Source organism: Streptopelia decaocto (genome assembly GCF_964273445.1).
Source record: "Streptopelia decaocto genome assembly, chromosome: 2".
Lineage (NCBI taxonomy): Eukaryota > Metazoa > Chordata > Aves > Columbiformes > Columbidae > Streptopelia > Streptopelia decaocto.
This window is the reverse complement of record NC_138655.1, coordinates 141,063,670-141,089,116: the sequence shown is the minus strand read 5'-3', so window position 1 is coordinate 141,089,116 and position 25,447 is coordinate 141,063,670. Positions and strand designations below refer to the sequence as shown.

Below are 25,447 nucleotides of genomic sequence, written 5' to 3'. Positions count from 1 at the left end.
TAACATACATGGCTACCCCACCTCGTCTCCTTCCTCGTCTATCCCTTCTGAAGAATTTATAGCTGTCTAATGCAGCACTCCAGTTATGAGAGTCATCCCACCATGTTTATGAGATGGCAATTAAATCATAGCTTTTCTGCCTCACAAGGGCTTCCAGCTCCTCCTGTTTGTTGCCCATGCTGTGTGCATTCATATAGATGCACTTCAGCCAGGCTATTGATTCTACCACCTTTTTCTGGTGAGAAGCCCTAATTCAATCCAGGATCAAACCTTCAATCATACCCCAAACCCTCCAGCAAAAGGTCCAACATGATATCAGTGAGATAAATACTGTAGGTAAATGAACTGTGCCTAGACAGGAGCTAATGTGTTACAAAGGGGATGCTAGCTGATGCCTGGCCTTTCTCCCCAGAATGCAACCACCTGGCATGAATCATGATTCCTAGAAGTTATACCTCAGTCCTTTAGCAAAGATCTGGTGTGACTGAATAAAAAACTAACAGCTAATTTATTATTGAGCCAAGCTGGCTTTTTAAAAAGTGACTTTGAAACAGGTGATTTTTATGTTGCTACCCAGTTTACAGAAATATTGGTGGTATGAAGAAGTATAATGGTTTTGGTTTTGTTAGCAGGAATGAAACAGTGTAAAATGTAGTTTCAAAAGCTAACTTCAATCTCACTTAACATCTGATGTTACATATTCCAATAAGATTATACAGGATCAGTTCAGTATTTTTCGTAAACATTGTTCAGCTACTGATGAATACATACTGTAAAGACTGTTCCAAGTGTATAATCATCGGAGAGTATCAAAGTGGTTCCATACCAGAAGGCCAAAGCATATGATGCATATATCAAAAAGAAAGCAATACCCATAGAAATATTGGCTGAAATAGCCTTTTTTATACCAATGCGTTTGGCATCTTCTAATTTTTTTTGGTATCTGAAAGAAAAACAAACAAACAGCATACAGGAAATTACTTTCTTTCATTATGTATGTTTATAAATTTCCCATAAAACACATCAAAGATATAGAAAATATTATTGTAAACAGTAATTGAACTCTGAGGAAGATCTTGCTAAGAGCAGAAAATATTTTTACTGTCTTGCATGTTGCGACAGGTTGAGCTGATCAGTTTTATCATCTAGAACAAGTCCTGGATGAGTGGAAAAGGTTGTGATGAGGTATTAGACAGCTTTAATCTTGGGATTTTCAGTGGAATCTTCCACCTGTGAGTGAATATTACTGATGCTATGAAGAAAAGTAAGCAGTGTCTAGCTAGGGGAAGAACTGGCTGAAAGATGTCTCCTCTTGATGTGCAGACTTCATCTGAGTAGCTCATAGTAGGCATCTAGGATTGATGAGAAACTTTCTGAGGGTATAAAGTGTAACAGCTGGGAGAGATTCACATAAATTCCAAAACCAGTTCTGATGTATAGGACTAGAAAAATCAATAACAAGGAAAAGAAAACACTGGCATTGGATCAGAAATAAAGGTAGCAAGGATGGGATAACTGTTGCATGAGTGTTGCAGTTCACTGTAAAGAAAAAAGGAGAAATGGTGATATGGAGAAAATCAATTTATGTCAAAATATCTTTAGTGATGAATAGAAAAGATATTATTGAGATGGTGCTTGTATCTCATAGTCTAGATTTGATTTAGACATGAACAGAAAGACCAATTCAGTCTGAATTGTGTGACTGTGAGACACACATCATAAATACAGAGTAAAGAATCAAATGCCAGCAATAGTTGTATGACCCATGTGCTCCAGGAGGTGACAGCTGAGAAGTTTCTTTAAATAGTCACTGAACAAACAAAAGAAGATTTTTTTCAGAATTACTTCAAGGCTATTAAGGTAAAGCTGGTTATAGATAAAAATCAGGGATAAAATGATTGCAGGTTGAATCAGTTAAAGTAATTGAAGACATGCACAAAAAAGGCCTGGAAAAAAGGTTTTCGGTTTCATGGGGTTTAGAAATTAAAAAGCATTGAGATTATAATTGCACTGGGGATAGCTCTGAACCTGTAGCTCATCCTCAACTTCAAGTTCAAAAAACCCCCCACAAATGTACATAGTGCCAAAGCAGGATGACCAGTGTGAACAGGGGTATTTTAATTATCACATCTGAACTGAGAGGGAAAGCAGTAAGGAAGGAATGTACCTGTCATGGCGATCATGGACTCTTTGTTTCAGAGTATTAAATAAACTGGCAAACAACAGTGGTCCAGTAGTAAAGACTTCTAGTGATTATTTTCAAATTGTGAACAGAGCCACAGAACTGAAGTATTACAGATGAAACAGTAACCTGAGACACTACAGTCTTGTAGCCTGGCAAAACCAGCACATAAATCTTGCAAACAAATAATGAAGAAAACAATAAAATCAGAAATAAATGGAAATAAAGTAAAATAATACGAAATTATGAGAAATGAAAGTGTGTCATGGGTTATGAAAGTGAAGGATTAACACAATGACTTTTCTTTAATACTGCCTTTTCTATAGAGGTGAGACACAGTAAAACTAATCCATTGGGATGTCGTTAATGTCATCGAATGCCAATTTATCCTAAAGCCATAGGATAAATTGTTAATTAAGCAGTAGTTGTAAAATAATAAAGGAACAGTAAGTTAAGGAACTGCTTGAAGCAAGACAGCGATGTTCAACAGGGAGCTATAATACCCCACAAGCTGACAACATGAATTCTTCAGTCAGTCTCAAAGTGACTTGGGCATGCAAAAGAATACTTCTTTCAGCTGCCTGAAATGGGCAGTGGTAGCAGCTGGAACATAAATGGAGAAACAAGTCAGGGAATGGTGGATATTTCCTGTCAATGACGCAATTGTTACTGACCTTTGAGTTTGAAAAATTCCTGACAGTATTTGTCATCATGCTGGTTATCTTGAGATAAAAGATCAAAAAGATAATAAGAATTATATTACATAGTATAATATGAATAAATACATGTGAATGACCTTAGTTTGTGACCTTAGTCTTATAATTGTCCTTTTTTGCCACATGCCTGCCTTTTTTGCTTGCAACTTTCATTCAGCTTATGAGGCCTGTAAGACAATATTATCTTTGGGGAAGGGACTGCATCTCTGCATGTTTTATGGTGCTTTTAGAAGCTAATAAAGAAAATAGAGAAAATTTTAAAAAATCAGCAGCAAAGATATAAAAGCATTCAGAATCTCTTATGTCACTATCATAAAAACAGCCAACATATGGAAACTTTATTCTCACCTTTCAATTTCTTTTCTCTGTCCTCCAAATGCTACCACAGTTCGAATTGCTGCCAGAACTTCCTCTGCAACAGCTCCTGCTCTTGCATATGCAGTTAGCTCTTTGTTAGTGAATGCAGAAATTATCTGTGTAGAAGCAGAAGTTTGATGAAGGGCATCATGAAAATGCTAGCATTGCTAAAATACATTAACCAGAAAAATGCGTGTTATCTGCTGCCAAAAAATGAGGTTGTATTTTCAGTTCTTCTGTACTTTCATCATTTTGGAAAGCCAGAGGAGGTTACTAAGATCCCTTACACTCAGAAATATTTGTAGCACCACAGTCAGGCAGTTCTGGTTTGTGTCAGGACAATTAGTTACCCGACGAGCACGGGAACACTCATGCTGCCAACACACAGCAGGCTGGAGATGGAGTTATAGCAGAATACTCATGTGCTTTGAAGTATTAGGGACTGCACATGTTAAATAGGGTTGGGATTTTCATCTTAGCTGAAAGGGCAAGGCTGGCCAGTGTCACTGAAACTCAGTAGCCAGTTGGTACTCCACAACCCAATGCCCCTCTAAAAGTCCTAGCCAAAAGCAATTACATTTCTATAGATTAAGTCTCTTTCCAAGTGGTCTGCATCCATTTGTGGAATGCTGTTTTCAGGAAGTTGTTGGCAGCTGAGCAAACAGCAAAGGGACAACCTGGAGCAGGGTTCACGGTGTGCCAGCTGCCCAGCTGTGTCTGCCCGTGTCCCTGTGCTGTCCCTGGGGATAATGTCCTCCTCAGCTTGGGGTCAGAGCCCACAGATGGGCCTTATCAAAGGAAACCTGATTTACTGCAGGTTCTTGCCTGAACTCACTGTCCAAACTGCAATGACCGCAGCTGTGCTATTTTACCTATTTTACTTCACTTATCTATTTATTTATTTTTATTGACAGTCCTGGGTTATTTTGGTGTAGTTATTGTGGAGTCCAGTGAAGAAGGCAAAGGTACCGCTTGTTTACCCTTTCATAGGAGGGGATGTTATACTTAGGTAAACTTTGTGTCAGTATAGCTGAGTCCATGGTGGAGGGTGTCATTATGCACCTATTCACTCCCTTCTGCCTGTGGGCAAGGTCTAAATTCACTGAGAGCTAGTTTGTATTTTTAAGTCTTACAGATACCAAAAGGGATTATCGAAGATGCAGTTTACCTGTTTATGGAAAACTCACTCTTTTTGCTTACCTTTGCCCAGAGAGCTGATGAGAATCCCAGAACAGGACTGAGTGCCAGAATCACAAGTGTTAATTTCCAGCCTTTTGTAAAACCAACTATAAACCCAGCGAAAAAGGTAGCCACTGCCTGAAAGAACATTGCCATTTTTTCCCCTATTCCTTCATTAATCTTGGAGATGTCACTGTAAAAAAAACCAAATTATATCCAAACAAATAAGGAACTGTGGAAAAGGCAGAAATGAGCTCTTCAGATACACTTCTTCAGTGCTCTGTCACATTTCTAACATCTGCAATTCAACACAGCTACCAGTTTGCAGCCACAGAGCACATGGAGCAACGTTCTCCAACATCTCTTCCTCAGGCTCCATTTAAATGATCCATACACATCTCAGGGTCCATATAAATAACAGCATTGCTTACCAAGGAGTTTAGTAAGATAAAATAACATTGCTCTGAGGGAAGTATTACAACTGATTATCAATAATTAGAATTAATACTCAGCATTTAACTGATACTTAATACTTACTCTACAAGTCTACCGTTAAGTTCGCCTACGTCATTTACATCAAACCATCCAATCTCCTGTCTCATTACAGCATGAAAAAACTCTTGTCTGATTCTTTTTATTTGCCGGCCAGCAGCCAGCGTCCAAAATGAAACTTGCATGTAGGCAGCAAAAAGAACACCAGCTCCTATTCCAGAATAATAATATGCATATCTGAAAGAAAACAAAAAGATTGGAAACTGAATTAATTCTATTTCAAATAGGGCTAGCTGCCATTTCTCTATCTTCACTGAAATGAATATTTTTAAAGTGCTTTGAAAATCACCTTGCTAACTTATTTCACAACTTCCATAAAGTAAAAAAAAAAAAAAAAAAGAGTAATTTCTCAAAATCCATGAAGGTATCAAAGTAAAAAAACAAGATTCAAATGGCATATTTACTCTTAGAAACACTTCCCACAATGAACGAAAATTAAGACAGGGATTGATATAAGAACAAAATTACGTTAGATTTCAGGATATCCACTTTCATTTAATGAAGTAAAGACTGTGACATTGACTTTTAATTGTTTGCATTCTATCATCATAGGTAGACAGTGTAAGAAAAAGAAACAACCCCCTTCCACTCATAAAACCTGGCAATCACTCAGATGATGACACCATGTGTCGCCACAGCCTGTGTCTGAAATTAGCTGGTGCTTAACACCTTAGAAGACTGTGAAAAAACATTATTAGATTAACATGAAACATCTTGTCAGTTAGGCAGTTTAATCTGTCCATCTGTCACATCTCAGTCCCTGTTTCAATTTTGTCCAATCAGAAAATGTTAAAAATGCATAGTAAGATCTTGGCCTAATTTATATCTTTTAGTTATGAGCTCGGCAGATTTGTTGGGCATTATATAAAAAGCATTTCTTTTATCACTTTAAAATTTGGCATGTCTCAACTTTACTGTCTGTTCTTTGTGCTTCTGAAAGTAAAGGGTACCAAAAAGTACTTGATTTACCTTCCCAACAGCAATCATTATTATTATCTGAAAAACTGGTAATTTAATGGAAACTCTGTCATGTGTGACTTCATAATACTCTGATTTGCTCTATTTCCAATAGACTACAAAGTGTTTGTCTTTAAGGGATGTCTTTCAGAATTTCACTTATTATCAACAAATTTTTAATGTGTGATCCTGTGCACTAAGAACATGGAGTGAATAAATGGCTTGCCTAAGAAGTTATAATGAGCTTTTGATGTTGAGAGCTTTGCACAGGAGAGAAAGAGAGGGAGTAGGTTCTCTGAGTTACAGGAAATTTCATTTCACTTTTTTTTTGTTTGTTTTTCATAAAACTGGATACAAACTTCACTAGCTTATGGAGTAATGTAAAAACAGTACCCACAGTTTTCATACCGTTACTAGGGTGTCCAGGGTATCGTCCTTTAAAAACTTTATAAACTAATATAAAAAATGTGGTTCAGAGATTGTAAGTAATTAGTTGACTTTGGTAACTGATTTGGTGCCATTTAATTGTGGAGAACATAAAATAGTTTGAGGGCTTTGCATATGATCAGTTCAGACATTTTAGGGAATTTGTTATGCATCAGTTAACACATTTGCATTTTTGATGGAAATGAGAAAGCCAAAGAGGAGGGAACAGAAATTGTAGAAACCCTCTGTAGAAACCCTTGCAGAGCTGGGACAGCCCTTGCTCAAGTGTGAGAGATCCTGCACCCGGGACCTGCCCCAGGACCAGGTCAGTGGTAGCGATTCATGCATTGGCCTGTGCCTTACTCTGTTATGGTGGTTACCTACGGAGAGAGGAAGGAAAGCAGCAGAGAAAAGGGAAAACAGTGAAGGGGAAGGTTGTGGCAGGAAGGGGAGAAGCCGTCTTGCCAGGCAGGCAGGGCTGGTGGCAAAACAGGAGCCAGAGAATGCAAAGGGAGGAGGAGAAGGGAGGGATGTGTGCAAGGAGGAAGAGCAGGAGCAGGAGCAGGACCACGTATCAAGAGAAAGGCATGAGAACTGGCATGGGAGGAGAAGGAGCTATCCTGACACATGAGAAGAGGAATAACCCTCTCTCTGAGCTTTTGGCAGAAAGGTTGTAGGTTTGCTGGAGCCATCTGGCACAGATTGGGATTAGAGTAGGAAAACAGAAGATGCTCCTAACTAAAAACATAACAAAACCTGAATTCCTTCAGTTACATTAAATATTTATGGCAAGATTAATCTATTAATCTTAGAACAATCTTTAGAGTACAGTTGCCCTATTACAAGAAAAGAATAGCCATGAAGTGAATGACAATCTTCCTATTACCTGGTCATTTCTTCCTCCAACTGTCCCATCAGAGCATAAGAAAAAGCTTCTATAGAAAAGTTCACTGACGTATAGTTCCATAAAGAAAAATTTGCTAAAGAGAAAATTAGAGAAAAGCTTGTTTTTATTAAATCACATGATAATCATTCCTTCTGTAAACTTCTATCCCAGCAATGCTGAATGAAGATTGAGGGCAGTCGGCCACCTAGCACCCTACCTAGCCCCTGACCATGTTTAAGGGAACTGGAGCTATGCAACAAATTAGAAAGCATTTTCTGAAACCAGAAGTGAACATTCTACACAGTTAAAAAAATAGATAAATTCAGCTACTCTGCAATTGCTAGCCTGAATTCCACATTTGAAATACAATATTTGCTCTGGAATGTGTGCTGATGTAATGAATATTTATAAAAACAATACACTGGTGATACAAAGCTCACCTTATTTAATAGTGCTCTGGAGTACTTACAAATGTATATTCCTAAGTAAGTAAAGTTCAGAAAATTCATAAATATGGTATTAGGTGCTTCCTTCTTAGTGTCCAGGGGTCATGTTTTTATTTAATTAATTATTGTTTCCAGAGGTTAAAGGTGTAATTAATTTGTATAAGGATTCATCTGTATGTGAAGCTAATCAGGAATGAACAATTCTGGAATGTGCATATTGCACTTTAATTTCAGAATAAATGTGCCTTGTTCTGGTTTGGCTCTGCAGTCGGAAGTGATCATAACAACTTTTCAGAATTAGATACAGTACTTTATATTTACACTTGATTTAAGCCTAGACTAGTTTTCCAGTGCACATACTGCTTAGTAGAAATCAAATTATGAGGCAGAGGTGGCAACACTGAAGAATTTGACTCTTTTGGGGATGCTTTGAGGAATATAATTATACCTCTGTGCATCGATAACAGTGATTCTTGTCCAAATATTCAGAGAGAGTGGAGGTGTTTAAAAGGCATTTATACAAGGTTCTTAGGAACATGGTTTAGTGCTAGAGTTAGGTTAGGTTATAGTTGGACTCAAAGATCCTGAGGGTCTCTTCCAACCAAAATGATTCTATGATTCTATTAAATCAATGCTTGACAGGTAAGTTAGGTAATTAAAATAAGCATAATACTCTTTAATGAAGAGCATTTGGCTGAACCATGCAACATGAATATGGTGTTCAGCTCTTTGCCCTCTGTACCTTGTCTACTTCTCTGTCAAGGAGCAAACTGGTGTTGGGGAGATTGTGGGAGATACCACAGAGGTCTTTGGAGAAGTTTGGGAAATTCCACATTCAGGTAGCTTGAGAAACATTTTAGAAGTAGAGGAGAAAGGTGGTGGCATTTGGACAAAAGTGGCTCTCTGGTGCATCTTGCTGAAGACTGGTAATTTATATGCTCAAACTCAGCCACAGAAAAGCAATTTTTCTGGTAATCTCATCCTTATATCAGTCTGAAACTGATTTGCTAATCTAAGGAGAAATAAAGTCATGTAGCAAAGGATCATCTTCTATTACTTCCTAATACATTTCTCTAAGAACTTTTTTTTTTTTTAATAATTCAAGATCAGAATTTTACATTTAAGTCACACAAGAAGAATAAAGTTGCATTGGAAGAGCTTTCTCTACTCTAGAGGGAAGAAGAGAAAGTGTTCCTTAGGGAAAGAAACCTCATGTTTGAATGAGATTTCTTGTTCAAATGACAGAAGTAGGCTTGTATTAGGGGCTCTTTTTTGATTCAAATAAGTGGACCTTTAATCATAGTCTTTGGGACACTTTTAATAACCTTCTAAAATACACAGCAGTTAGTAAATACTGAAATATCTAATAACTTTTGTGCTGGGTTATTGATTTCACCTGATTTTTTTAATAACTAAGACTTTATTACATATTTTAGTTTACATATTTAGTTTTGTTCAGTAACAGCTTCTGATTTCAAGGCATAGCACAATGCATTTAACCTTTGTTTCTTTTACCATTTCTCATTCATGCATTTATTTAATTCCTTAACCTTAATTGAAATTCTTTAAAGTTTTTCCTTTAAATCTGGCATTTCAGTTAATTAGTGAACTGTTTGTAATAGCACAGGAGACTGGTTGGAGGAAATACAGAACTGGTCAAATTGAAGCCTTGTTTCTTCTCACAGTAGTGAGTGGACCAGTGATACATCTGGCCCACAGCACAGAAGCAAACTGCTTCCCTGGATGAAAACAGCTTGAAGTGAGCTGCTATTCTACCCTTTAGTTTTTTCCCAAATGCCCTCACGTTTTGTAGCAAAAAAGCTATGTTTCAACAGCACTAACAAGAAGCTACAGCAGTTCTTACCTGGATACGTGATGTTCTCTGAAGTAATGAAGCTATCTGTCATGTCACCAAAGACAATCATCATGAGGGGGAGTCCTGCTCCGTGGAGTACAGCCATGGTAGTGCCGAGCACCATGAAGAGTTTATCCCGCCAGTCAGAGTATCGGAACTGAAAGTGGAAATAGAACTGTGCTGAAAATTTCTTTAATTACAGCAAATGCATTTGAGTGGCAGCACAGTGTTAACAGCGCAAAGGAGGCAGTAAAAAGTAAAATAAGAAAATATTAATACATAAAATAGTAAAATCCTAACATAAACCAGTAACTTCTTAGTAATTGTTTTAAGAATAAAATAATGGCTTTCATAAAATATAAATGATAATAAAATATTAAAAACATATGTTCAAAACAAATTTTGCATTCGATTTAACTACATCCAATGGGAATTTAAATTTATGACTATAATTGAAATTAAAAAATTAAAATCTAAGAATATAATATCTATAAAAAATCCTCTAATTTTATGGTGTCTACTCTCCTGTTTCTATTTTAACTTAATACTTCTCATGAAACAATGGTCATAAAAAATATGATTGTTTACTAAAGGGAGCAAGAATTTCATCATACATTTTATTATACACGAGTATACAAATGGAAAATCATTCTGGGTTTTAGTCAGTCTACTGAAGTAAAAAAAAAAAAAAAATCTTAAATTCAATCACTAGGCCTGTAGAGAGGCGGGTGCCAAGGGATGTCATGTCACCACGGTGACCTCTCAGCAGGCCCTCAGCTCATAGAAACTGTGAGATACCTTACCCTCCTTGCAGGGGGTTGGTAAATCACTTCTCCAGCCCTAGAACATTAATGCCTATGAACAGTTAGCTCACAGCAGCCAACATGTTGTAGCTTGTTCCCATCCCCATAATCTAAATAAGGAAGACGAGAAAGAGAAAAGGGGGCAAAAATGTCTTCCTTGTATACTAACAAGTATGAGTCCTCGAGTGAAAATGTATCTGTGGATGTGTAATGGAGTGGACATATTCAGCATCCCATAGCTCTTACAAGGCACCCTTGCCAGTGTGCCAGCCAGGGTATTCCTGGGAGGCCCTGGTTTGAGTGAGACATGTCTGGCCCCACTGACAGTGCTCAGACCAGATCATGGATGTGATCCATGGGAGAACCCAGACAAAGGACAAGAGAAGATGAATGGGGCTTCTTCCCTCAGCCTGTAGTGATGGTCTGAAAGGCACAGCTGTGAAATAATGCCTTAAATGAAGGAATCTGTGCTTTTGGCATGTAGGAAGGGTCTGCAGGGTGCACCTTTGGGTTTTGCTGTGACTATGAACTGAATGGGGTTACCCTGGTCTTTCAGATGAGTCAGAGCAGTTCAGTCCTTCTTACCCTCTGTGTGGGGAAGCAGGAATTACCAATGTGTATTTTTCTTTTCTCCTATATGTGAAGTTTTACTGCCAGTTTCCCACAGGTTTTTAGAAAATGGGGAGGAAGATGGGAGCTCTGCTGAATGCAGTGCCAGCACTTGGAGTGTGGAGAGTGTGATGTTAGTTGTCATCGCTCCTATATTCTGCAGTAGTAGTATTCTCTTGCTTCCTTCACAGGAAGAAGTTTTGTTTCAAATGCTGGAATGGTCCTTCAGGAGGTCAAGGGGCATTAGTTTTCTAAAGGTAGTTGGGAGACTTGGGAAATCTTTTCACTTACAAAACAGAAAATTTTTCCCTAAAGCTACCTCAGATTCTGTTAGACACAGACTTGACTTAAACCTATATAAATCTCTAGTTCACTGCTAATTAAGCATGAAACTGAATTACTCTGTTAAGTCAATACCGTTAGCAATGAGACTGAAAGAGTATAGAAGTTTCCCTTTTATTTCCTTTTCAAGCTAATTCAAATAGCTCATGTGCAGTTTCATCTGAAGTCCTCAAGAGGGCACGTAACTAACGATGTGATAAAAGAAAGCATTACAGTATGTTACGAAAACTTCTTCAGATGATTGTGGTCAAGCCCTGGAACAGGTGCCTAGAGAGGCTGTGGAACTGCAGCTGTTGGAGATTTTTCCAGACTTGCCTGGATGAGGCTCCGAGCAACCTGCTGTAACTTTGTTGTTTGGTTTGACTTTGAGAAAAACATTGGGCCAGATGACATCCTGAGGTCCCCTTTATCTATAATTGCTCTATGTAAAATGCAAAAATATTGTGGCCTGCATAAAAAGAAGAAAATTTAAATGGTGTTCTTCCAAATTATCTTTTTAAAATGAATGCAGCTGTACTGTAGAATCTGTTGTGGGTCTCTCCTGTTGATTTCTGGATATGAATTTAGATGGGAGAGTGGCTGAGACTAGCTAGTAATTAGCATAGTACTGATAAGTTAGAATCAATTGCAAAATAATAACTTGAAAATGAAAGCCAAGATTTCCTTGTTTCTGACAATGCCTTTTTAGAGAATATTCCATTAGGCTGTGATGCCAGGTGCTTATGAAAGTATAGCTAGTGTGGGAGATACTTTTTCTGGCATAAAATACCCTTATACTGGGGATTTTCTTTTCCTTCCTTCCTTCCTTCCTTCCTTCCTTCCTTCCTTCCTTCCTTCCTTTCTTCCTTCCTTCCTTCCTTCCTTCCTTCCTAGCCCATGTTACATCCCCGTTCCCACCCATTTGTTAATAGACCTGTGTCAGCATCTGTTGGATGTAGCTGTGACAGTAAAAACCTCCAGCATTTTAAACTAGCTCACTCAATCTTCTGTGTCTGTCTTTTCTTTCCTTCAATTTTCCCTTCCTATTGCAGATCTCCGAATTCTCTATACCGTAAGCAATGAAGGGCCTCTAGCATAGCTCTGCAACATGAGTAGAGATACATGTATAAAAATAACAAATTTTACACATTATGGTAGACTGAGATTGCTAAACACTCAAATAGTATGAAACTTACCACTGCAAACAGGCTGACCATATTCAGTTTCTCAGATTTCTTCTTGTCCTCACTGCTAAAAAATTATGATTGCATTATAAATAGGAAGAGCACTTAAGACAACAAAGCAAGCCTAATGCATTATTAATATAGCTACTGTCTCTTATTGTGTTCAAATGCATGGAGGAGATACAAGAATGTAAAATAAGAACTTCTAATGTAGATGTAGACTAATCTAATGTAGATTCATAGAATCATAGAATAGTTTAGGTTGGAAGGGACCTTCAAAGGTCATCTAGTCCAACTCCCCTGCCATGAGCAGGGACATCTTCACCCAGATTAAGTTGCTCAGAGCCCTGTCCAGCCTGGTGTTGGATGTCTCCAGGGATGGGGCATCTACCACCTCTCTGGGCCAGTGTTTTACCACCCTCATTGTAAAAAAATTTCATCTGTGAATACTGTCAAAAATACTTCCAAAAATCTTCTGGTTTGGTATTGTTAATACAGAGTCTATTTGGGAAAAACAACCAACCAACCAAACAAAAACCAAGCCAACAACACTCAGTATAGCTGTAGAGTACAAGCTAACTATATACAAGCTAACTATGTAAAACTTCAAAAACTACAGCTCCCATGAAAAAGTATTAAGAATGGCTGTAGGTAAATCTATGGTGGGACTCTGATAATGTAGCAAAGGTCATCTTACAAACTTTACTAGTGTCCTCCTATTTACATACCAGGTTTTTCTAATTAAAGAAGGTGGGAAGTTCTTTGATTAAAGTTGTCTGTCTAGCCTTTCTAGCCTAGGCTAGGGCCTAGTGGTAGCTATTTGCCATATTTTGAAGTAGTTTTGGAAAACTAGGTGAGTGGGCTAATCTAATGTTACTGCCAATTATCTGTTAAAGACCTCTCTTAGCTAAGCACTTTGATTTCAGATCATTAGACTGCAGTGAGACAGATTTTCACTGCATACTCTAAAATATGATACAATTTTGTATTAATTTGCCTTTTTCCAAAATAAGCCAGGCTTCAAGAATATTACTAAAGTCTACCTCATTTGCAGAGGGAAACAGGGGTTTGGTTGTGGGTGGGGTTTTTTAATAAATTCAAAGAGAAACTTGAGATATTTTATTTTTACCTGACATTTTCCCAGATTTTTGGTGTGGTATAACTAGCAGTGGTAGCAGTATGCTTTATTCTGACATGCCAGGGACTGCAACTTGATGAATATTAAATGATAAACTACCATAGTTCCCTCCATGGAAAAGTTTGGGACAATTTGTTAAAATTTTAAGAATTTTTGTCTAAATCAGAATTGAATGTCTCCTTTTTGGCCCAAAAAAAGGAGAAAGAAGAGCTTTAATAAGGATCCTTGACCTATAAACCATCAGAAAGGAGGTGTGAGCAGGCTGTTATCTGAATAAACAGCTTTCCCTCCAAACAGCCCACGCTCTCTAGTTAAAACTAAGCCCATCCAGCACATTTTAAAGATGTAGGTAAAATGTCAAACTCTTTCCACTGTTTTGCAATGGAACTTCTCTCAGCTCTAAAAGGTTCAGTATCATATCAAATATTAGTCTTTCTACTGCTGTCATCGTTGCAAGTGATTTTAAAGGACACAAAGCCAGTCAACAGTTGCACAAACTCTTAATCCTAAGTGGGATGAGTCACTGTTTCCACTTCTGCCATGCACACAGTTCTGTTTCTGGTGCCTGGAAATCCCATTCAGACCATCCTAAACCCTCTCCCATAAAGGTATGTGGGGATTAGGTCTGTTTCACTGCGTAACATGGGAAGCAGTGAATTGCAATATCATGCAATTCTTTAAGTTATGGAATTTATACTCCACCGTGATCCATTTCTTTTTTTGAAACATAAAGGGGGTAGAGAGGAGAGCATGCGGGACATCTGACCCCAATTAGCCCTTTATTCTAGTAAAAAAGTTTAAACTTCCTTCAGAGAACTTGGAGAAGCACATAACTTTGCTGTCGTTTAACTACTCTGGCTTCAGTTCCCTCCGTATTTTGGATCAGCCTTTCAGCAGAAGAGGACAGATAGAGCTGTCACTGTCTTTTAGCAAAGGAATGAGTGAAGCAGCCAAATTTTCTATAGCCCCAACAGAAAGTCTCAGTCATCGCATCAAGTTACAAGTAAAGTTTTCTGCTCCTCAGACAGGCTTCCCCTGACCTGGGAGGTTCATCTGGATTTATCTTAACATGTGTTTGTCTGTATTGTCTGAAGAGAATAATGGATATCAAAGACTTTTCCAAAAAAGGACAACTATTTTCTGTTACTAAATAAAACTGAGAAGAGTATTGTTTACTAGTAAAATTTAAGCCTATGCAGTTAAAGTAGAACATTAGTAGAACAGAATCATAGAAGAGCTCAGGTTGGAAGGGACCCCTGTAAATCACCTGGTCCAGCCTTTCATGGGAATATTTTGAAGTCAACTGCTCTACTCACCGTTTGCCTTCAGATCCATAGTCCTGATATGATATTGCAATACTATCACCATTTCTGCAAAACTTTATTTCATCTTCGGAATGCATTTTAATCTGTTTGAGAAACAAAGTACCTCAGGAAAAACTACCAGTAATATTTAACTGAGAGAATACCAAACCAGTAATCCAAAAACCCATATCCTGATGTGCTGTTTGAAACAGCAGGCCACACAGTGACAACCTCTGCACGATCCTTGGTACATATGTCATTTCAAAGCACACAAATTTCTGCAGTTCACCATCATTAATACAAAATAAACAATAAAATGTATTTTAAAGTAGAATGAAATTTCACTGGATATTTTTACTTGGTTTTTAATATTCACTACTGAACATTGATAATCTGTCTCAGACAAAATAAACGTGCTGACTTACCAGAGGGGTGTTCTTTATCTGTTTTCACCTGTTCTGGAAGGTTATTCAACAGTCAATAGGAGTAGGTTGGTTTGGACTGAGCAGTGAGGCTGGACTTTGCTCAATTTACTTTTGAAAACTGGCACATACCCCCTTGGAGCCTGCTAGGTCTATGAAGGACTATGTGTACACTCTGCCTCCAGAAATGGAGTGCTCAGAGATGAACAGCTTTGAAGAGCCTGTTTTATCATTGTCACTCTTGAAAGTGTCTGAGAAGTCTCCTCTTAATTCCTTCCAAAGGAATTATCTTTCTTCCTATTTTAATCATTCCTCATAAGGTTCACAAGTAATCAGAATGACCAAAAAAGCACCATTTCCTGGAACAGACCATCACACTGGGCCATGAATGCACCATAAGCTGTTCAAGGGTAGGTGCTCTTGTTATCACTGTTCAGCGATCCATGATCTAACTGAATGGGAGTCAGTGTGGTCCCTTTTGGGTATCTTGTGGCCAAAAGATGGACTTCATTTGCAGAAAATCATATACTTTCCTCAATGACAAATGCTCATACAGACTCTTTAGCCCTACTCTTAAAATAGGTAACAGAAAATGCATGTAACTTTTATAATAGGATTTAAACTATGCTATATTTTATCTCTTGAACGATTTTACCTCAAAGTTTTATGGTTGTGGTTTTATCTGGAGAAACAACATTCTTTTGAGAGTTTGATAGTGTTGGTTGAGAAGGGTTGGAAAGCTTAAAAAAAAAAAGTTTTGAACAGTCAAAATGAGGTTTGGTGATGTGAGAGCTCTTAGGAACTTGGAGGAACTCAGCGTTCTCCTTCATGATGAGTTCTCAGAGTGGCCTTTGAGGGACTTACAGCAATGCAGTTGCGCTAGGAGGTGGCAGAGGGGAAGGAGAGAGCTGCTGTAGAAGAGGAGAGAGAAGCGACAACAGCAGTACCTGAGCATCCATATTTCAGCTTCCTATGGCTGTCCTGCAATTCCAAACACAAAAGTTTGCCAGTCCTTGGCTTTCACTGAGTAAAGGCATAGCTTGCTGTCATGCTGTCAAAACTATACACTGTTAGAAGTGATGGCTTGTTGGTAAAATGACAAAACACCCCTGTCTCTTCTTGGGGAGACACAACCCAAGGCTGATTCCTTGGCTTAGGCTGTCAGCCAAAATTGGAGATGAAAACAAAGGTCATAAAGTATTTCAAGGATTCTTTTTATGATTATTTTGTTTTTAATATGGCTTGTAGTGTACTGAATGGCTTTGATGCACTGGAAGCTGTGTCATTGGATCCACATGGCTGACCAAGGTTTTTCCTGCACAGAATCACAGAATGGAGGAGGTTTGCAGGCATTTCTGGAGATCATCTATGCCAAACCATAGGAGGGTCAAGCAGAGCACACTGCGCAGGGCCTTCTCTAGTCTGGTTTTTGAATATATAAATGTAGACTCCAGGTTTTCAGATGGCTATAACTGAAGAACAGGTGTGAAATAGAAAATGGGTTCTCTAGGTCAAATGCAACTAAGATATAATAAGGTAAAGTTAAGGAATTTGCTATGACCAAATAGTATAACATAGCTACCTCTGTAAACATGGAAAATATATAACTTGAGAACAAATTGATATTGCAGTGTTCAAGTATCCGTTTAATATGTGAATTCCCTAATACGGACCTTTTAAGATGACAGACTTAATTTCTTACCATGTATGATGGTAAATGGATAAAAAATGCCTAAGATAAGTAATCTCAATCCGTAGGCTGGAATCCAAGTAACTGGCCAATTTGTCAGTTATTTATCATCTCTGGAACTGAAGTCAGTAGGCAAAACCACTTGAAATTGTTGAAATGATTCCTCCTGAACCAGATGTAATATTTCTTATTGACATGAGGGTATTCTGAAGCTTAACATTTGAAATATAATTTGAGTATTTAGTAACCAAGCTGTGGATAAAAACAATAGCCCAAAACTTTTGTTGACTTAATATGAGAGAGAAGTTCCTTTTATTTGCATGAATATTCTGATCCTTTGCTTTTGGAAATTATATGGGAATCCTGAGGCAAACTCCTGAAAGAGGGATTTACTCTGTCCACTAGAAGGAGACCGATGGCGGGTTATGGGCAGGTAGACTGCAACTACTTTTCTGATGTTTGTAGGTGACTGCATAAGATTTGTAGTCACGGCCAGTGCCCAACTGTACAAGCAGCCACACACACATGAACTCCTAAAGCTGGATGAGTGGGAGCAGCCAGAGAAGGCTGTGTTAGTGCTCCATGAGGCTTCTCAGAAATGTCAGGGCTGGTTTTGTGTTTCAAGCACCAAACTATTCACTAACTAAACTGACTTACATTTCCTCTACAGCTCGGAACTGAAAGGTTTGAATTGTGTAGCTATCTAAGTTTGTTTTTTTTTTTTGACGAGAGCACACTTGCGGGGCAATTTTCTTTTATGATTTTTGTGAATATAATCACCAGACATTGCTTCTTGTGAAGAAGTCTCATCCTGGAAACAGACGTTTCCGGAACTTAGAGAGATAAACCATCTTTGTACACTCATGGCAGCCAGTTTTGCCAATTACATAATTAAATACTTTTAAGATTGGTATTTTAATTTGGGTGACATGCAAGTGCATTGTACATCGGTTTTAAAGTCTGTGGTATGTTAAATTGAAACAAACATTGAAATTCCTGTCCATGGCTGCAAAATCAAGCAATTGTGTAATGCTTTTATCTTCTGTTAGAAGGAATTACTAAATTCAGCTAGTATAAAATACTGACATCAATGGTAAAATGCCTGTTGTCTTGCAGGTGAAAAGTTTCACTTTAACATAACTGTAGCATTTTAATACCTTGTTTTGTAAATTTCTACATCTGTCCTTTAAAAATTATAGGACACCTGAAATTCAATGTAGAATGTTAGTGGTGTTCAACATAATATCTCTTAAAGAAGTAATTCACTTAGGAAAATGGCACTCAAACTATGTATCTGGAATGAAATTATCCAGACTAAACAAAAACCTCTTTGTTCTTGTAATACTCAGAAATATTTTTAATACATAGGAAGACTTTCATTTAACCTTCTTCTTTATCGTAACATATTTTATGACAAATAAGATTAGATTAGGAAGAAATAAATGAAAGGTCTTTGATTTAAATGCTAAGATAAACATTATCTACCATAATTGGTTGCCTCCAGTAGGATTGCTTAACACAGTACAAGCTGGGAAGAGCAGTTATTGTCTACTGCCTTAGCCTAGGTCTTAAGAGCTCTGACTTCAGTAGACATGGTAGTAATGCTGTCAGGACTGTAAACTGATACTCTTCCCTTGGGCAGAAAAGAGAATGAGGATCCTGGACAGTAACCAAAAGCTCCTATGAATATTGGTCTTTGGATTAGATGGAACACTGTATGTATAGAGTTGAGTAAGATATACATGAAGAAGAAAAGAAAATTTGAAAACGAAAATGCAGAGTAACTTAAATGTTGTCTGAACAAATGAGGCCATCATGTGGCAAATTAAAAGCAAGGCCACAGAAAGGAAAATTATTGATTAATAGCATTGGTGATGATAAAGAAAATACACATCCTCTATCAGGAACTTAGAGGAAACTTTTTTGAAAGTTCAGACACAGAAATTCCTCTTGGCTTTTATTTTTTTTCCCAAGGAATTCTTAAGAAATTTTGAAGGATAGTTTAGAAACTCTGTATCAATGAAAGACTCTTAGATAGAAAGCACATACAATTTTCCACCTTTAAAGTCTCATGGGTAATAAAGGAAGAATGGGAGTTAGAAAGAATAATCATGTCTTCAAAGGAAAGATTTCAAATGAGAGCCAAGTGAGCAGCTAAGTTTCTGATGATTTATGGAGCTCCTCAGGAAATTGCAAGAAACAAATTATAAACATCTGCAAAGCCAGATTGTTGTATGCTTCATTGAATATACCATTAACAAACTGAAACTTGAAATATCAGCATCCTGAACTGTAATTCTGAATTCTAGCATGCATGAAGATTAATGTCTGAGTTGTTTCTGATTTAGCAGATACATAAATAACTCTCATATTTAATTACTCATCTTCTTTTACATTAAAGAATAGACAGATACATGGAGATAAATCTTCTGTAGAGCTACCCAACAGAAAATCTTGGGAAAACAGAATTTAGATTAGGAATTTCTATGCTGAGTTCACTTTGTGGATGGAAAAATGTCAGAATTCCATAGCACCACGTTCTACCCATCCCTTGGAATGTGTGCATAAATTTTGTTTATTTGTTTGCTTGCTTTTTGAACAACATGGAAATTATGTATTATTTTACATCACTGTGAAATATATACATGTCAAGGAATGACTGAAGAGTTTGTACAAGAAGCAAGCATATTGATTAATCCAAAATGTGGTATATGTACCATATGTATGTAGATAATGCTGACCTGTTGGTCATCATACACCTATAGTAGCTTAATTCTTTCTAAGCTCTCCCCTGATTCTTTTTATATATTGCTGTAAACAAAGCTGACCTAATTAAGGACATTTGAAAAGTAGATGGGAACTATGAGTTACTGTTTCAGATAGATAAGCATTCCTTCTCCTTCAACATTGCTTCATTTTAACATCTTACATATCCTGGTCTTAATTTTTTTCTTAGATTCCACATTAATCAAGTTATTCACTTACCCCATAAGTGATTTGAGAACAAAATCAGAAGTAACATGGAAGTAAAACTGTTCCTGTTTGTTAGATGATATAAATACCATGCTATTTTAACTTAGAACAATTGTTTGCTGCATTCAAAAAATTTGTTAACATTTTTGTCTCCTTTACTAAGCAAATAAATAATTTATACCCATGGACACTTATGGTGAATCTATTAAGACACATTATATATACATCACCTATGCAGATAAAGTCTTTACTTTTAAGTTATCTAAAATATCAATGACTTAAATGTTTGGGCATTTTAGAACAGCCCCATACAATTTATAGTATTTCCATTAAAAATCTCTCTGCCTTGGTAAATACAGAACTGCAGCTAGCGTTTGCAGATCTACTTTTATGAAACATTATGTAGCGTAGGATCTAAGATGCTTATTTTAATACAGCAGTCAGTCAAGGTGTGACTAATTTTCTCTACACTAAGGCCTTGATAATGTCAGTATTTACAATAATCAGACTCATGTTCTTTCATGAAGAGATACAATATGATCTTGCTGTTAATCTGACCTGCTAGTGACAGCAGCCCTAGAATGGGATGAACTGTGCCTGGATGTCATTGGGTAGATCTTTGTTAAGCCTGCAGAAGATGGGCTTGCTTAAAGAAATGAGCTTAGACATGAATGTTTGCTTTCAGTTAGATGCAGTCCTGTCCGAGATCTCTACAACAACAGTGTTAGTGTACTGATCTTAGTTAACAGTGTACAGCTAGAATGAAACGTATGCAGGAATAAGCAAAGACAAAAGGAAATTTACTCACCTTACAATAATAGAGATGGCTAAAGATAGTTGTCCTTGTGTGTTCTGCTCTTTTCCTTCCTGTTCTCTACTTTTGATATCTCTACAGTCCATGGCATTCACAGCAAAGGATTTGAAGTAGCTGCTGGTCCTGTCTCCTACTTCCTGCTTTCAGTTTACTATATTAAAATATCTAGAATAGAAGATACCATCCTGTCTTAGAAATACAGAATGAATGCGTGACTAAACTACATTGTTCTAGGTAATTTATCTAGAAGAAAGACTGGGTAATTGACAATAACAGTTATTTAAACTCTCCATGGATCCACTTACAAAGTGGCTTTTTCTGCACAGTAATTGCTAGTTGAGTGCTTTCACCCTGTATTTATAGGCAGTGTGCCATGTTTCTCCTCTCCTTCCCTCCTCTTTCCTTTTGATGACCATGTCGACAAAGGTAAATTGGATTTTGAGGGAGAGGAATAGGAGGAAAAGTTATACATATACAAATAGACTATACATCTTAAGGAAGAGATTAACTGCGTGTCTGTTTGTACTAAGTATGACTACAAGAATTACCCATTAACAGATGTTTCAAGGAGATCTTTAGTGTCTTGCAGAAATGAATGCTACCAGGAAGGTTGTTTTCATGTATATATGAATACATGAAAATGTGTGAGTGTAGCAGCAAGCAAGAGACAAGAGGTTCAAAGGATTTACTCATAAGGAAGGAAAACTGGTTCCATGAAGGCTAGGTTGCTGGGGAGTCAATGTCATGCTGGAAGATTGTGGAACATCTCCTGACATGTGGGGATAGTTTACGAAGAACTCTGAGGGAATGCCTGAAGAAGAGAGTAGTGAAGATCCAGAGTTGATTTACAGTTTTTGTAGATAGTAGGTGGTCTGTGGCATTGGTGAGAAATACTCCTTCAGAATCTTTTGAGGGGAGGGAGAATGCGGGAGTTTATTTATGCCCTTGTTCTATGACAGAAATTATAGAAAGGCGTAGTAGGTGAGGAGTCTGTTGCATAAGGAACAGCAAATTGCCCTTGCAGGGATAAGTATGTCGGAAAACGCTGGGCAATAGGACACTGTAGCGTTCAACACTCTGATAAGAATCTGCAGTAAGAAAGGCTCTGTAGACCTAAACCCTGTTTTTCTTCTGAGAGTTCTCTTCTTATTAGTTGTTTCAGCAGGAAGGCTATGAGACTGTTGAACTTAAATGCTTCCTGTTTCCTTTTTCCCACAGTCAGTGGCATATCCTTGGAAAGTGGTTTGGATTGCCAAAGTGGTATCGACGATGACATCTTTCTAAAGACTTGTTCCAAAGGTAATGGTGCAAGACACACAAGGAATGTCTGAAAAGCACTGTTAGATATCCTTCCTCCAAAAAGGTGAGTTCTGCTTGAAACAGCTGCAGGTTCCCAAAAGAACAAGACACAGGAAAAAAGGGCTTGTTGCTTCAGAATAACAACATATGTGCATCATTGAGTGTTCACCATGCTTATGGTCGCAAACAAGTGCTGACCATGCCAACAAGGAGGACTCAGAGCTCAGATGAATAGCTTATGATATCAAGGTGAATCAAAATGTTTCAGGGCCTAATTGAAAAGACAGAGCTAGGAAGTATGGTCTCTTATGCTCTGTGGAAAGATGTGGTGGAATAATGGTACTTAAAGCAGAATTGTCCTAGGTTGATCAACACGTCCTTTGGGTTAAAGAGTATAATGTAAAAGTGTATGAATAGAATATGGTGAAGAACACATGCCCCTGTCTCTCCTTTTGGCTTTGTGACTAAAAATTACATTATGAAGCATCTGGTGGTAGCACAATAGTAGTAATATGGTTGTTGTGGTCTTCCAAAAGGAAATTCTTAAAGGAAAGCATTTGTGATCAGCAATATAGTTATTTAAGCATTCATGGTGGATTTGGAAATAAAGATCCATTTTCCTTAAAAGAAAACGCTTCCTGTCCTTATAGCCCCTTTCAACCAAAAGTGAGGTGTTAAGCAATTATTATGCAAACTTTTGCATAAATCTCAGCTAAGGGGAAATACGTATTTAGAAATGTGGAAGAAAAGGATATGGAAAAATAGATTATTTTGGAAAGTTTCTATATTTGTCATGGATTTCTGAAAGATTTTTAAATATATGGTCAAAATTTTCAAAACATTATCAGATTACTGTGTAAAACATTTACAGTGTTTGCCTGATTTTCAGAAAGAGCTAAATTTGTCTGGTAAATAAAGCATTTTTGAAATAAGAGAAGTTGGGGAAAATAAAAAAATAAAAATAAAATCCAGAATTTAGTAAAAAAATCAACTTAAATATGTTCTCACTTGAATCTTCAGAGAGAATATATATTTCACTCTCGCAACTGCAAGTATAACTTATTTATATTATGATGCAGGCTAATAGCATTACTCATGAACAAAAATGCTGTTGTATCAAGTCATACATAAATATAAACCAAACAAATTTGCTAGTCAAATTGCTTTTCCATCTAAGGCAGGAACAGAAGAAAACAGTTAAGTGATTCAAGAGGAATACAGTGAGACTGCAATAATCAACATTCTGGAGAGTGTTATTAGTACACTGATGAGCTTAACTGCTTGTTGGTTAGGCTGTGTGTCTATAAATATCTACAGGTAGATGTGGCAGATCACATGTATAAATCTCAGGGAGCTGGAAATTACTATGACAGAAGTGTGGAAGACTGATTAATCAGGACAGATTTAAACTTAAAAAAAAGCTTTACTGCATAGATATTCATTAACAATATACATTGCAAATGGTTAGTTCTTCATAATTATTAATCACTATTAGTACATATTCAAAGCAGTTAGTCCTTAACAGTCATCTGAAATTAGCAACTAATATACAATACCACAGAGCTGATGCTATGTAATTAGTGCTGATGGTTACAGACTTTGATAGTCTCAGTCATCAGGGTGATCGGGGTCAAGAGCTCTTCAATGAAGGAAGCGAATGCTGAAAACGATGTCCTTCTTTCACCCTCCTCCAAGTCCAAATTCAAGTTTTCACCTTTTATAAAATATTGCAATCTTTAGAGAGTTCTTAGCCCTTGACCTCTGACCCCTATGATTTTGGGAAATTTGCAGATACTACTTTCCCAGACTGCAGCAGGTGCCTTGCCCATCAGTTGTGGGTTTTTTATAATCTGCTGCTTCTTTTCCATGTTTTACTTAAGGCAGTTTTTTCCCATATCTTAAGGTTGCACCTCTTCAGTGATGAGTAACTGACCATCACTGAAGTACCTCCAGTTCTGGGACCCTTGTTTTCAGCCGGCACCCATATTTTCAAGACCTTTGCTGTCATAGCAGCCTAAAACTCCACATCATAACAAGACACATCTAGCATCAAGCTCCAGCTGATCTGCAAGCTTAACAGGCCAGGTCTGACTGCCCTACACAGGCACAGGGAAGATAAGGCTTAAGGTTTGTTTCTGGCAGTAGCAAAACTATTTTTACTGACCGTTAAAATGTTTACAGGTTGTTTACCAGACATGCCTAATTAGCATGATTTTGACAGAGTTCAAAGAAAGCTCATATTAATTACATTTGGCTTAGCATGTTTGTTTTGTTTTGTTTTTTAAGTAGTGCAATAGGCTTCTGCTTTGGTCACATAGTAGAGTGGTTTGAATAATGAAAACTAATAGTGAGAAACTGGTACATATTTACTCAGTATTTCTTGTTGGACATACAAAAGGAAGGAGGAAAACCAAAAGTATAAAACTATTGATATTGAAATAATGACAGTGACAAAACCAGCAGCACGGAAGTAATTACAGTGACAATTCAGAGATAAGTACTGCCTTTAATTTACATGTTGCATGACCCACTTTGAACATTGACCAGAGAATAGTAGATGCCCTTTTTAGCCAGGAGCTGCTGATGGGTTCCTTGCTCTACGACCTTGCCATTCTGAATCACAGCAATCTTGTCAGCATTTTGGATGGTGGAGAGGCGGTGAGCTATCACGATGCAGGTGCGACCTTCTCTGGCTTTATCCAGCGCTTCCTGGACAATCTGCACAAGGAACAAGCCAAAAGGTGAACAATTCTGTCAGCTATTGTGAGATACACCTCAGCTGCTGTCTGTGAAGTAAACTGTAATATGACAGTGAGGGAAAGGGAATATGTGTGGCTTTAGCTTCCTGTTTTAGAATGAGCCTGTGCTGGAAAAGAGTCAAATCTGTCATAGCAGATGATGCCATGACAGCTAAGAAGATGAGATGGAACCAGGCTCACTACTGAGATGTGTTATAGCAGAACAAGAGGAGATAGTCACAAATTGTAACAGAGGAGGTTCTGACTGTCTATAAGAGAAATATTCACTGCAAGGATAATTAAGGATTGGAACAGGGACAAAAGAGAGCTTGTTGAATCTCTGTGGAGATTTTCAAGGACCTTCCTGGACACAGCACAAACCAACCTACTTTGAATTCAGTATTGAAGAGGAGGTTTGATTAAAGACCTCCAGAGGTCCCTGCCATGGCTAATTAATTACATATGAAAGTTAGGTCAGCAGTCTTGGGCGAACTGTTATCATATTCGTTCTCATGATTTTGTAGGGAGTCTTGTGAATCATGTTTTTCTTAAAGCTACCACTGACAGAAAAATACTAACAAGAATCTCTGCTTTCT

General features: G+C 37.5%; 2 protein-coding genes across 7 annotated transcripts in view; both read right to left on the bottom strand.

Moving 5' to 3' along the window:
- Positions 1 to 16,296, bottom strand: part of LOC309435867 (ATP-dependent translocase ABCB1-like) — a gene marked incomplete at its 5' end in the record, with an annotated part of 49,170 nt that extends 32,874 nt beyond the window's left edge. Inside the window, 9 exons of the mRNA XM_082044608.1 lie at positions 772 to 943; positions 3,247 to 3,371; positions 4,456 to 4,627; positions 4,972 to 5,163; positions 7,256 to 7,349; positions 9,566 to 9,713; positions 12,486 to 12,540; positions 14,928 to 15,019; positions 16,285 to 16,296. Of these exons, the coding sequence (XP_081900734.1) occupies positions 772 to 943; positions 3,247 to 3,371; positions 4,456 to 4,627; positions 4,972 to 5,163; positions 7,256 to 7,349; positions 9,566 to 9,713; positions 12,486 to 12,540; positions 14,928 to 15,019; positions 16,285 to 16,296 (1,062 nt within the window). The remainder of the gene's footprint in view (positions 1 to 771; positions 944 to 3,246; positions 3,372 to 4,455; positions 4,628 to 4,971; positions 5,164 to 7,255; positions 7,350 to 9,565; positions 9,714 to 12,485; positions 12,541 to 14,927; positions 15,020 to 16,284) is intronic.
- A 7,220-nt stretch (positions 16,297 to 23,516) lies between these two features.
- The window catches only part of ABCB1 (ATP binding cassette subfamily B member 1), a 55,590-nt gene continuing 53,659 nt past the window's right edge, over positions 23,517 to 25,447 (bottom strand). For all 6 annotated transcript variants that reach the window (XM_082045342.1, XM_082045347.1, XM_082045344.1 and 3 more), the window contains one exon: positions 23,517 to 24,831. In XM_082045342.1, the coding sequence (XP_081901468.1) occupies positions 24,625 to 24,831 (207 nt within the window). In that variant the 3' untranslated portion in view covers positions 23,517 to 24,624. The remainder of the gene's footprint in view (positions 24,832 to 25,447) is intronic.